At 43.8% G+C, this 13277-nt stretch overlaps 1 protein-coding gene across 9 annotated transcripts in view; it reads right to left on the bottom strand.

Moving 5' to 3' along the window:
- Nucleotides 1-13277, bottom strand: part of LOC147448180 (plasma membrane ATPase-like) — a 167821-nt gene that overhangs the window by 54686 nt on the left and 99858 nt on the right. For all 9 annotated transcript variants that reach the window (XM_086524040.1, XM_086524039.1, XM_086524037.1 and 6 more), the window contains 2 exons: nt 9794-10000; nt 9594-9713 (listed from right to left, as the gene is read on the bottom strand). In XM_086524040.1, coding sequence (XP_086380166.1) covers nt 9594-9713; nt 9794-10000 — 327 coding nt within the window. The remainder of the gene's footprint in view (nt 1-9593; nt 9714-9793; nt 10001-13277) is intronic.

The raw sequence follows: 13277 nt of genomic DNA, 5'->3' as shown, positions 1-13277 counted from the left end.
GAGTTGTCTTCCAAGAAGATGGACCTGCACGTGCAAGACAAAATGTCAGGGCTCAAGAGGAGCAAGGAGGGGATAGATTGGAACCACAGGTTGTGGCTGAGCCTGAGCCACCTATTGTGCGTAAATCTGGACGTATTACACGACCTCCTAATCGGTTTGTTCCATCTATGAACTATGTCATGCTGACTGATTGCAATGAGCCTTCATGTTACAAGGAAGCAGTGCAAATGAAGGACTCCGGGAATTGACAATTGGCCATGCAGTCAGAGATGATAGCTCTACATAAAAACCAGACATGGAAGCTAGTTTAATTACCACAGGGCAAAAAGGCTCTACCTTGTAAATGGGTTTACGGGTATAAGATCACCGCTCATGATAGTCAGCCAAAGTACAAAGCAAGGCTTGTTGCCAAGGGCTTTAAGCAAGAACAAGGCATTGACTTTGATGAAGTCTTCTCTCCGGTGGTCAAGATGACTACATTGAGATGCTTTCTTGCATTGGTTGCCATATTAGATTTGGTGTTGCACCAAATGGATGTCAAGACAGCGTTCTTGCATGGTGATCTAGATGTGGAAATTTACATGCAGCAGCCAGAAGGGTTTGTTGAGAAAGGCAAGGAAGATTTGGTATGCCAATTGTTAAAGAGTCTTTATGGCTTAAAACAATCACCGAGGGCATGGTACCATAAGTTCCACAAGTTTATGCTTTCTCAAGGCTACAAACGTAGTGAGTTCGATCACTGTCCATATACAAAGAAGGCTAAGGATGGCAGTTGGCTGATCCTTATTTTGTATGTGGATGACATGTTGATTGCTAGCAAGCACTTGGAAGAAATTTCAGCTTTGAAGTCAAAGATGGCAAAATCGTTTGACATGAAAGACATGGGTGAGGCAAGTCATATACTTGGTATGCGCACTGAGAGAGACAGATCAAAGAAGTTGATTTGGTTATCTCAAACAGAGTACATTGACAAGGTTTTGCAACGTTTCAATATGGAGAATGAAAAGGCATTGAGTGTTCCATTGCCACCATATGTGAAACTTAGCAAACAAGATTGTCCTGTGTCTGAGGAAGAACAGGCTGAAATGGATAAGATTCCATATGCGTCTGCAGTGGGTAGTTTGATGTATGCAATGATTGCTACTCGCCCAGACATTGCATTTGCAGTGGGAGTAGTAAGTCGATACATGTCAAACCTAGGCAAGAAACATTGGGAGGCAGTGAAAGGAATATTGAGATACCTGAAAGCTACAAAGAGTATGCGTATATGCTATGGGAGTCAGGAGCTAAGTGTAAAGGGTTTTACAGACTCAGATTATGCAGGTGACTTAGACAACCGAAGGTCTACGTCAAGGTGTGTCATGGCGTTCTAGATTACAAGATTGTGTTACTCAGTCTACTACAGAGACTGAATATGTTGCAGCATGAGAGGCATGCAAAGAATCAATTTGGCTTAATCGACTAGTAACAGATTTGGGAATCAAAGAAGAGATGCCTGTGTTATATTGTGATAGTCAAAGTGCTATACAATTGGCTCGCAATCCAGTTTATCACTCAAAGACAAAGCATGTGGATGTGAAGTATCATGTCATCAGGGAAATGCTTGAGGATAAGCAACTTCAGCTTGTCAAAGTTCACACCACAGAAAATCCTGCTAATCTACTTACAAAAGGACTTCCCTCAGAGAGCTTTGCGCATTTACGCAAGCAGTTAGGTGTAGGGTAGTACATCACTTCTCTACATCTCTTGTATATTAGCTTGTATAGTAGCTTCTCTCACACTTAAAGTACCACATTGGACTTTAAGTGGGAGGTTGTTGGGGTATAAAGCCCAATGTGGTCGCCCAAGTAAGTGGGCGGGCCGCCAGGTATGTACACATATTCTTTTGTAAAAACCTAATAAGAACTCACTATGCTCTATACATTACAATAGAGTGAGTTCACCATATCGTCGTGCTCTTCTTCTCGCACTCTCTCTCGTGTCGCAGTTCCGCTCGTACTCCATCTAGCACTTTTATTTGTGTTGCCTATCTCCTAGTGCTTGCAACCTTCGCAAGCTCATAAGGTCAAACATAAAAAGATACAACAAGACCTGCTTGGTAATGCAATTCCTTATCTGTGAGATTTTAGATCTCATATCCCTTTTGGCTATTGGGACCAAGAAAGTTGACATATAACCGAGGCATTTGCGAGAAAAGAACAGTCAGACATTGACTGCTGAAAGATGGTCACAGTACCACAGAGAATAGACTTGCGTATGCATCAAGAAATCCAAAGGTAGGTCCTGTTGTGTGAAAAAGGTAAAATCTCCTCCCTATGTCAAGGAAGCTCATCAAGAAATCCCCTAGACATTTTTTCCAGGTGATGTATGCTTTTGGTGAGTGGAGCAATCGACTCTCTCAAAAAATAAGGTAACTACTTCTATCGTCATTATAGGCAGGGCAAAGGCGTATGTAAAACTCCACAATCTCCATAGCCAAAAAAAATAGCTGCATACATCTCTCTTACTGGATTGAAATTTACCTTTCTTCTTCCCTAAAGAGCAGATCTTTCTGAGGTAGTCCACACACCTTAGGATGTGTAATACTCATCATATTGAAAGGAAGGGAGCCTGTCCTTGGATAGATCATATTGTGAGAGTCACTATAATACCTCAGCATACCAAGATTAGCGTCTATAGATGGCCCCCTTTCGATTCTTCTTTCCCTCTCTGAATTTCGTTGGTTTTGTGGATCTCTTCTTGAATTGAAGTGGACTAAGTTCATTTTCTACCCACAATGAAGTCCCCTTCAAAGATCTGGTATGTCGTATGATTACCATCTTTTCCCTCCCATATTGAGATAACCAAGTTTTTCTTGACAAGGATAACGGGACCGACAATAGACTGCTGGCCCCAAAGGTTGGAGTCCCTTTCAGAATTTCTTTATTATTCGACCTCTAGAAAACAACTACAAGGATAGCTGCCAAATTACAGGTTGATTTGGAGATGCAACAAAGAGTCCGGCAATCCCCTCATAGAATTGATGAACAAGCTATCACCCCCAGCTCCACATCACTCTCACAGAACATCTAGTGGCCACTCATGAACACGGCAACCCATCCCCTCCCCCCCTCCTCCCCTCATCCCACCATGGCTCATACCTTAAGCCTGAAAATGCAACAAAAAAATAGCCCCCAAATTGGTCATCTCCGTCAAGCAATCGCAGAGAAATTATGTGGAGGTGCAAAATGTCTTGAAGAATCATCCCTAGAGTTACATGAAGTTTTGCTGACAAAAATGAATTTTTGCGCACAATTGTGAATCAGCCATGTGTTTTGCTCATTTTCACAGAAATTCAAGCTAAGAATAACCCTCATCATTGTACTTTACATGTGCAAAGCCATACAGATGGAAAAGGAAAGAATTCTTATTGTGGAAAAATGCTTTGATTCTGGGCAATTGGCTGCCTAAATGGGGACCAAAGGGTGACTTTTTATCATGCTTCTCTGGGCAATTGGCTGCTCAGATGAGGAGTCAGAGAATTGCATTAGATGTAAAGAGTTTTTACTTTGAGACTAATGAGACTCAACATTTGGTCTATAAAGTGCTATTGTGCATGGGGCTAAGATGGCAGCATGGGAGCGTTTATGTATGACCTTGAGGATTGTAGATGTTTGGCCACATGCAGGCTTTGTGCGGCCCCCAGACAACTTTTCTTTCCCTCGCTCTGACCGCAAACTAAGAGGAGCGAATCTATCTTGAATAGATAGCTTCTACGCCAGTGACCACATTTGTGACATGGGAGGATTTGTTTGCATTCTGGCAGGGACTACATGCTCAGATCATGCGCTAGTGATTCTTACTATGACAGACAGATAGAGGAGTGGGAGCATGATGATGCGCATCCCTGAGAGGATCTTGCTGGATGCAGAGCTCAGAGAGCGGGTGGTGACAATTTGGACAGAGAGTTTGGGCGCTCAGGGCAACCCTGCTAGTCGAGTGGCCTTTGGACTTGCTGAGCTTATCGCTTCTTCCTCCAAGAGTCTGCAGCTCGCTTGGCTGCATCCAGAGAGGAGGAGAAGCATCTCTGACAGGGCATTGCTTCCTAACAACGGATGCAGGAGCACCACCCAGACTGTCCTTGGTTGGAGGAGCAGATGTAGCAAGCTCGACAAGAGCTGACTAGCATTGAGGATCGGCGTCATGAGTTTTCCTTTCATCGGCAGGCATCTTAGTGGACCCAGTGGGCGACAGAGTTACTGGGGAGTTCTTTGAGATTGTGGGGCCCCGCCATGCGCACACTAATGTCAGCCAGTTGAGGAGGTCCAGCGGGTCACTTGCTTCAGAGCCTGAGGATATGCGTGCAGTTGCTACTGACTTTTACCATAATTTGCTGTCAACTGAGCCACAGTCAGAGCGGCAGGATGCATGCAGTGAGCAGGTTTCGGCACAGATGCCTTGCCTATTTCTGAGGAGTTGCGTCACAGACTGGAGCTGCCTCTCCAGCTAGAGGAGCTCCATGAGGCCCTCAGGGCACTCCCATGCAGTAGCTGTACAGGGGAGGATGATTTGACTCCTAGTTTCTTCTTGGGATATTGGGACATGCTTGGTTCAGATCTCTATAGCGCCTACCACTACATTTTGCACACTGGAGAGTTTGTTGCAAGCCTGCTTAGGTCCTAGGAGGAGCTGAGGAGTGGCCTGGAGCAACATCAGCGCACTTGCACGGAGGAGCGCTTGAGGCAGCCTCTTATATGGAACCCCATGGTTAGCACCCAGAGAGGCCACCTGGTTGGTAGCAGGCCTCACGTCTCTCCAGTGATAAAATCCACCATTCCTTCATCCACTTTTTGGAAATCGTTGTTTGCATAGGTCAATAATTAGTCCTGAATATTTGTACAACTAGGTCGTGACGTTGTAGAATGTTAGGAAGTCTATTCCTTCTCCAATTCTTTCCTTCCTACATTCCTTCCATTTTCTCACTAACGGGTGGCAAACGACAATGAGTAGGGGGAGGTACAAATCCAACTAAATTAAATAAGGAGCAGAAATAACAAAAAATTCAGAAGAATGGTTGTCATGCACTCATTGTATGATAAGTTGCTACATTGAAGGGGGTCCTATGGTAGAGGGTCCAGCCTGCACTCTAGGCGACTGGCTTCAATTTTAAGGCTTGCCTGAGGAGGTTCAAAGCATATAGTTACGAGGCATGAGGGGGGTGCAGAGCATGTGTCAGGATATTACAGAGGCTATACCAGCTAAGTGGCTTACCACCTAGAGGCAGCAGGTTCCAGATGGATGGGAGCCTTCACACGGCTAGAGGTCCTCATTGCAGTTCGAGCTTGGTCCAAGTCAATACCCCACATGTTCTTTGAGGTTCGAGGAGAGGGTCGCCTTCATAGAATCTCAATAGAGCCTCCACAAGCTGCAGAGTGCTTTTTTCTGAGGATCCTAGTTGTGGGCATCTGTGGGAGGACTTGTGTCATAGATCATGACCCAGCAAATCTTGAGACATGACATTGGCGGCTTTGGGCTTGGGAGAGCCGCCCTCTGGGAAGAGTAGAGTAGGATCCCAGAGAGTGGTTCTGTCGCGATCCTTTCTCTTCAGCCGATCACCCCAAGGACTCCCTTTTTCCAGTACATAGCTCGCTTGGGGAGTCACCTACTGGCAGCACGGAGAGAGGCTCGTCATGCTGAAGCACTACACTAGCAGGAGGAGGGTCTGACAGTCGAGTTCTTGTCAAGTTTCTAGGAGCTGTTGTGGGACAGCAGGCAGCCGAGAAGAGTTACTATGTTCCAGTGGCTAGTTGCATACACAGCTATAGCAGCTAGGAGTTGGTTAGTACAAAGTGTAGCAGGGCTACAGTGTCACGGGCACGAGACATGCCGTTAGTCACAGTTGACCCGGGTTTCACAACAGTCGGTGATTGTGACACGTGGCAAGGATACAGGTGGTGGTCCAATCAACACCGTGCAACGCACCACCTCACAGTTCAGAGATAGGCTTAGCTGGAGTGGATATTTTGCAGTCGTTGGTGACTCTTCATGTTTGTATATATTCGCAGCTGTTTGGGGTTTTTATCGACCTTTGGTATGGTTTTAGCGTCCAGTCTTGAGTTCTGAGTCTAGAGTTTTGCACGCCACTGGCACTCTCCCTGCACATTGGAGCCTCGACACCCCCATTGTACCTTGAGTCCTGAGCTTGGAGCTGTGTGTGCTGCCAGCCAGAGTTGTATGGTTCTTTGAGCTTGTCGAGTTCCATTGAGTTGAGTCTGCAGTTGTGTTTTGTTTTGAGTCGTATCTTGTTTTGAGTCATATTTCGCTTCTATGTTTGAGTCATGTTCCTGTGTGATGTTTCTTTTGTTGGAGTGAGGTTTCATGCATATTGCACTGAGGAGCACCCACTCTAGCACCCTAGAGAGCACGACACCTTTTTCTCGCTACACACAGCGGTTTCTCGATAGCATGTGCAGCTTGTGGCCATCCCCTCTGGAGAGTCAATGTCACTGTTTGTGAGACTGTCCCATGGCTCAACAAATTTGGCTTCGGGTTCTTCGGCTGATGCCAGCTCTTTACACAGCTCGACAGTACACTTGGGGCGTTGCAGCCTGGGCCACTCTCACGGGCCCTACGCCCCATTTTGAGTTGGCTTCCACCAGTAGGATGATAGTGATTCAGGGGGATCGACCTACACTCCAGCTTGCTACAAAGCTCACCCCCCAGGAGTGGTGTAGTGATAGAGAGTGGTGTTGGGAGCTTGTCTGCCACAGCAGAGACTGTTCCCGACTTTTGGCTAGAGCTGATTCATACTTTTTTTGTAAATCTTCTTTGATTAATTACAAGTGGGAAACCTCAAAGAGAGGAAAACCCATGAAAAGAAAGGGATACAAAAAGCAGAGCACTATGAGGCTCCAAAGGCTAGAAACAGTCAAAGTAAATCTTGTAGGTATCAAGAGTGATGTCTCCAACGTCATAGGCAAAGTGCAGTGCTTGACCAAGAGATAATTTGAAATAGGGAAAGGGATCAACAAAAGTTCCTTGGAACATTAAGGAGTTCCTATGGTGCCAGATGGCCCACATAGTCCAATATCTCACCCAGCTGAAGAACACTGCAAACTGAGATTGCGGTGACTGGAGCACCCCAAAAAGCCAAAAGCGTCTGTGAAAAGAGCCGGAAGGAAAATGAAGCCGAAGAGCAGCCGGCACTTGCCGAATGAAGGCTCTCGAGTGATGACAACACCACAGTAAGTGTGGCACGGTCTCCTCAGCTTCAAGGCATCTGGGACAGCGGGAAGGCGCAATATGCCGAGCATGTAACACACTGCCAATAAGTAGAGCTCCCACCAAGCAGTGCCACAAGAAAACACGTTCCTTCAAAGGCAGATGACTCTGCCAAATGCGAGACAATGTGTGTTTCCACCACAAGGATGACTCGGAACGCGACCACAATTGATTACCCTGATGCACAATCCATGCATCAGACTGAAGGATGGCATAGACACTGCTAGCTGAGACGCAGTCCAGTCTAGTAGTAGCTAGATTCCAATCAAAGAAGCGAGAGCCCATATCCAAAGGAGGAATGGGTGAATGAGCAGCAAGCATCCTTTGAATCTCCCTCCAGAGAGGAGAATAGTGAAGACTCAACCGGAAACGGGACACTGCATCAGCGAACGAAAGAACATAACCCAAGTCATCAACCACCTGATGCACCCGACAGATTCCTTTTTGGGAAAGAAAATACGCTTGGCGAGGAGATCGTTGAACCAAAGTCGAAGAAAAAGCCCTGCTCCAATGTAGACTCTCTAAGCGAAGAGAGTTACCCAAAAGAATTGTCGACCATTCCAAGCCAAATGCGACGTGACAACCTTCCAATCAACAATTAGATAAGAAGGAACATCTAAGAATGTGTCCTTCAAGCTTCCCAAAAACAACAACATAAAAAGTCAGTTTCCAATGACCAAAAGATGGGGTGACAATGTGCGTACACAAATGTGTGACCATGAGAGCCCAGGGTTGTTGCTGCTCCACCAAAATTGGCAACAGCATAGCTTTCCGAGCCAGAAGATGACGTCGCAAGTCCAAAATATTTAACCCTCCAAGCCGCTTGGGAGAACACAGCTTGTCCACACTCAGGGGTCAGTTTGAGAGACTTCAAGGCAGCTCTGACCGCATGCGGGAGTAGCAAGAGGCTTTCTAGCAACTTTGGCGCCCAGGGCCTTTCTTCACCATAGTCCAGGGTGTGCCTAAATGGCACTACCGACCATTAGTGTGTCTATTCCCTCCTCCCATCTCGCGATTTAGCCCATTATACATACTTTGTTTCCTCAATAGGAGAGTCTCCCCATGTTTCTGATGTAGCCCTCTCTCTAGTAGAGGTGGTCTGTAGCCCAATGGGCAGATTTATTAACTAATGAAAGGATCTTTTTCTCAAAAAAAAAAAAAAGCTTCTGCAGATTGACTCATTGCTTGAGAAAGGATTGCATGTTGGCAAGTTCGGCATTCATGAAATGTTTTGATATTTGCCAAACTACATACATATGTGTCACATAGCTCCCTAGAGTTGGAAAACTACAATTTTAACGTGTGGCACAAAGTCCATTTTCCTTCAGATCACAGTATTGGAAACTAGTGTCACTTCAGGGCTGCTCCATGTAAGACCTTTCCAAGGACTTTACAAGAAGTGCTTTGATCACATTAGCACTTCAATCAACACGGGTTTTAACCAAGGATGGAATCCTACATAACATGCAGACTTTTCAGATGGAAGTACCCTGCCAAAGACAAGAATCAGAAGGTGGTCACATTATGTTTCAGCTAATGTAGAAAATGTAATGACTTGGTCCTATTGTTACAATTGATTCATTGTTCTTAAGTTCTAGAGACAACAGGGCATTCATGATTCATATTAGTATGTGTCCCCTATTAACTTGATGGTGCCATCCAAGCGGTCACAATGCTAGAATGTCTCAGTCCAACTTAATTGACACACACATGAAGATGTTGAACTTGGATACAATGTCCCTTATAGGGGGCTTCTGGTTGATACAATCTAACGATCATCAACTGCATATGCTGGCCCCAGCTTAGCGTATTCTTTGACTTTGACTTCCTTGCGGAAGACGGAGGTAGCTTAAGATTGTGTGAATGAGCCATTAACGTTCTTACAAAGCTATCAAAAGTTGTGCAGGCCTTAGTAGTGATTACAAATTCAGGTTGGTTCCTATCTTACATATGAACATTTAGGTTGGCTCTTTCTTACATGTAACCAATCAGAAATCCACTCTCTTGAGTTGACTAAATTAAATATTAAAGTCCATCATAATGGTAAAAACAGGCTGCAGCAAGCTTTTATTAAAACACATACGTTATCACTAATCTGAATGTCAACAATAGGGTGGAAAAACTTTGTGCATTTGAAGTCTCAACTTGCCTGTTGATCATACAATACAACAGTTTTCCAGCTAATATGTTTGCAATGTTACCTTTCTGGTTGCCTTGAATTTCTTCAAATACTTCATTCAACAAGTTGCAATCTGCTCTTTCTTGTATTCTAGGAATTCATTTGCTTGCTTGCGTTCTAGAATAAACACAGGGATTCACTTAGTGAACTTTACCTCAATCAATTGCTTGTCAACTGTAAGTTGGTTCAATGTAAGCGTTCCAGTCTTATCACTGCAAAGAACATCCATAGCTGCCAGCTCTTCAATGGCAGTCATGCGCTTTGTTATGGCACCCTGAAAAAATGTTCCAAGAGGTTTCTAGCAGTGACTTTCATTTGTAGCCTTTGATGATGTAAAATAGAATGCAGTCTTACCTGTGTAGCAAGGCTATGAGACCCAATAGCCATTGTGACAGACAAAACTGTTGGCATAGCAATAGGAATTCCTCCAATAAGCAACACTAAAAGATTATTTATCCCATCTCTATATGCCCGATGTTGAATGGGGTACATGATAAAAATTTCAACAACCATCCCAATGGCTATTGAGCATATACAAAAGTTCCCAATAGACTTCAAAACCTGATAGAAATATCAGTTTGCAACTATCAATTCTTTATTTCTCACTTAAAGATACAGTCGCTTTAAAATAGACTGATGTTAAATATTTTTTACTTGACATGAAACTTTGTTCTGATGCATGACAGGATTCTTGACTCCTTGAGACACATACATATCTAATAAATCCCCCCACGCCATTTTATGCCTCATATACCACAGACATATCTGCATCCATAGTCTCTAGCATAGCTACATCATGGCAGAGATTCTTTTTGGTTGTAGATTATGACATTTGGACCACATTGACAGCTCATATATGGTTCTCTCTCATAGGCCAATCCACTTTGGCCTCTAAGACACATTAATTAAATCTTTCTTTCTATGTCCCTTTTCCCCCCTCACAGAGTTCTATAAGGTGGTGAATTTAGAGATGAATAAAGAGAGAGGGAGAGTGAAAGATTGTGGCTGATAGAGGTAGAGAGTAACCGGCTGGCCTACTACCCAAGCGGTGTGGGACAGCATAAACGGTAATTTTCAGCTTTTGAGAGGTCGCATTGACAAAGACTCCAATGGATATGCCATCATAATTACATCTAGGCACAGAGAGTGAGACGACGGTTCCGGGTACTAGAGTCGGACCTATCAATACATATGATCGAAAGGGAAAGAGAAAAAAAGACAAGGCTGCTAGAGAACACATCCCAGATGAATCAATAACATCCTAAATAAGGACGTCACCCTTCGTTAGGACATGCTATCGAAGCATCTCACGAAATTAAAAGTAAATAGTCCTCCATATCTTCGACTTGGTCACCCCGTTATAAATTCATTCTAACATATAGCTTGAAGTGTTCTCGTGCACGACGAGCGAGTGTCGCTTTGTCATCTCTTTAAATTGGAGAAGGCAAGCCATGTTGGTTGGGACCCCAAGCGACTACAGCCTCTCACCGAAGCGTTCTTGACATTTGTTCTGTTGATGCTCATGGTCATCCGACGATACTAGTGAGCAACGAGATTACAAAGCAGTGGGATGAGTTGTGGCAGTTGGCCAACTCATCCCACTGCTGGAGCGTGAAATAGCAAATAATGTTGGAGTGATTTGAGTGGGAAGATGCTCTACACTTGGGATGGGAATCATCGCCTCACAGCTTGGAGGGGAGTTACTCTTAGCTTCATAATTGTCACATCAAACTGTTTATTTAAACATAATGTTTCAAAAATACTTGTTTTCAGCTCCTCCGGCTTATCAAATTGATGCTTCAATGCATCTTAGAGTTTGAGACTTCATGTAGAGCTTGTGAAGGTGGATGATAATAACAAGACAGATATGTTGAGCACCGTGATGTGCATCAATAGGTAAGTTTAACCACCATTTGCCATTCTAAATTTCCCCTAAAATGAAAAATTGTTTTTATATGTGTTTTGAGGTGGTTTGCAGGTTGAATGATTCTGGAAATGTCACCACTTCATACACTGACATGCTTTGGAAGGTGCGTGCAATGGGCTTAGCTTCGAAAGAAGCCTTGGCTAAGAGGATAAATTTCACAGTCTACAAATGAATGCAATCACATATTGAAAAAAAAGTTGGAAAGAAAGCGTGGTACAACGTCCTTGTGGTAGTGATGTCACAATTGTTGAATCCAGTGATTGTACATTATTATGTAATCTTCATTTACTCAACGTGAGCATCTCATAGGTTTCAATCCATCACAGGACAAGTACGTTATAGCCTTGAAAAAACTACAAGCTAAAAAGGACACTCTGCTACCTTCAAAGTTTCAACAACGCTAAAAGAAGGCTTTTTTTGAAGCAGATGGTCGGAGTAGGAGGACAAAGCAGGCACTCGCTATTGTGGATCCCAATCTGGGCGATGAATGGACGAGGTAAGGAAGTGTATTGTGGATCACTACTCTATGTCCAGCGCTAATTTGATTATTATATAAGAACCCTGCAGACTATTGAATGGACTAATCGGCCCAAGTAGATTATTGAGGATAGATTGACGTGCTCGCGTGTGTTGATCTTCCTCCGCAAAAGAAAACTTACATTCTTCGAGCAATGGCCTCTTCTGATCCATAAATGTCAAGAGTTTGGATATTCTGCAGACAAGTAGTATCACTTATTTTGTTTTGCAAAAAAATAAAAAATAGCATCTTTTGCTCGATGTAATTGGCATTATTTTTTGTTTCTGATATTGCAATTGACCATGCCTCGTTCCGTGAATGGATGTGTGCGGAGATTCTATGGAACAACACAGAGCGTGAAGCTCGTATTCTATACAATAGCTTGGTCCAGGAGAGATGCTTGATTCCTTCCTAGATGAAGCAAAGTTGGCTCACAAAAATGAGGCATTCCAATACGAGCTCGGTAAATTTAAATCTTCAGGAAGAGGTAGCCTTCACCGACGATGCTCACAGATGCCTTTGCAGGTTGGAATATTTCTCTAAGCAATTCTCTCATTCGGTGGCCCGAATGTGGAACGCATGCAATTGGACTGACAGCTTCTAATTATGTAGGTGGTTGACCAAGAGAAGCTTCAACCTTGGAAGCGCTCGCAGTCTATCCGCTCTCCTAGATATCTCAAAAAAAGAAACTATTTTAAACCCAGCACAGTTGGCACGTAACTTCAACAAAACAATTTATTTTTTCGTTTCCATGGTTTCTTGAGTAGAGGAAGGAACGTGAACGAAGAGCTGTCCAAGTAGAGACGCTGGAAACACCTATAAGACGTGCTTCTGCAACAAGAACAGCCCTGAAGTCCGAGAGAGTTGTCCAAGTGTCGTATTCTGAGTACGTTTTGATCTGGGAACATTTTGAATGCATCATTTTCAAACTGGAACTTCGGTAACAGTATATGGTTGCAGATTGGGACTCCGAAAGACATAGGAAAGAAACCCTCCTCAAGCAATCTGAAGAAAAGAAGTGAGTTGCAAATTTCTAGCGTTATTCTAGTTAGAAAAAAATATGAGGATCTTGTCTTTATGTCAATCATTCTGACTATTATGTACTATAGAGCACGATGGGGTAGGGCCAATTGAAAAGCGAATTCTCCCAGTCCTTGGAGCAATTGTTAGATCAAGAGAGAGATCTGTAGATGGTGACAAGCACTGAGCCAAGTTTCCGTAGGACCAATTTTAATATTTTAAATGTTGTCATTTTCGCGCGATATAGGCATGGAAGAAATGGAGATTGTTCGTTCCATGTTGGCAAGTATCTAAGGCCGTGTAAAAAGGACGATCGTGTGTATGTCTGAAACGGGGTTTGGGTGGCTGCCACAATATCCACTTCAATCATATTT

The sequence above is a fragment of the Adiantum capillus-veneris genome, chromosome 11 (assembly GCF_014529385.1).
Source record: "Adiantum capillus-veneris isolate H3 chromosome 11, ASM1452938v2, whole genome shotgun sequence".
Lineage (NCBI taxonomy): Eukaryota > Viridiplantae > Streptophyta > Polypodiopsida > Polypodiales > Pteridaceae > Adiantum > Adiantum capillus-veneris.
This window is presented reverse-complemented; position numbering and strand designations above follow the sequence as displayed.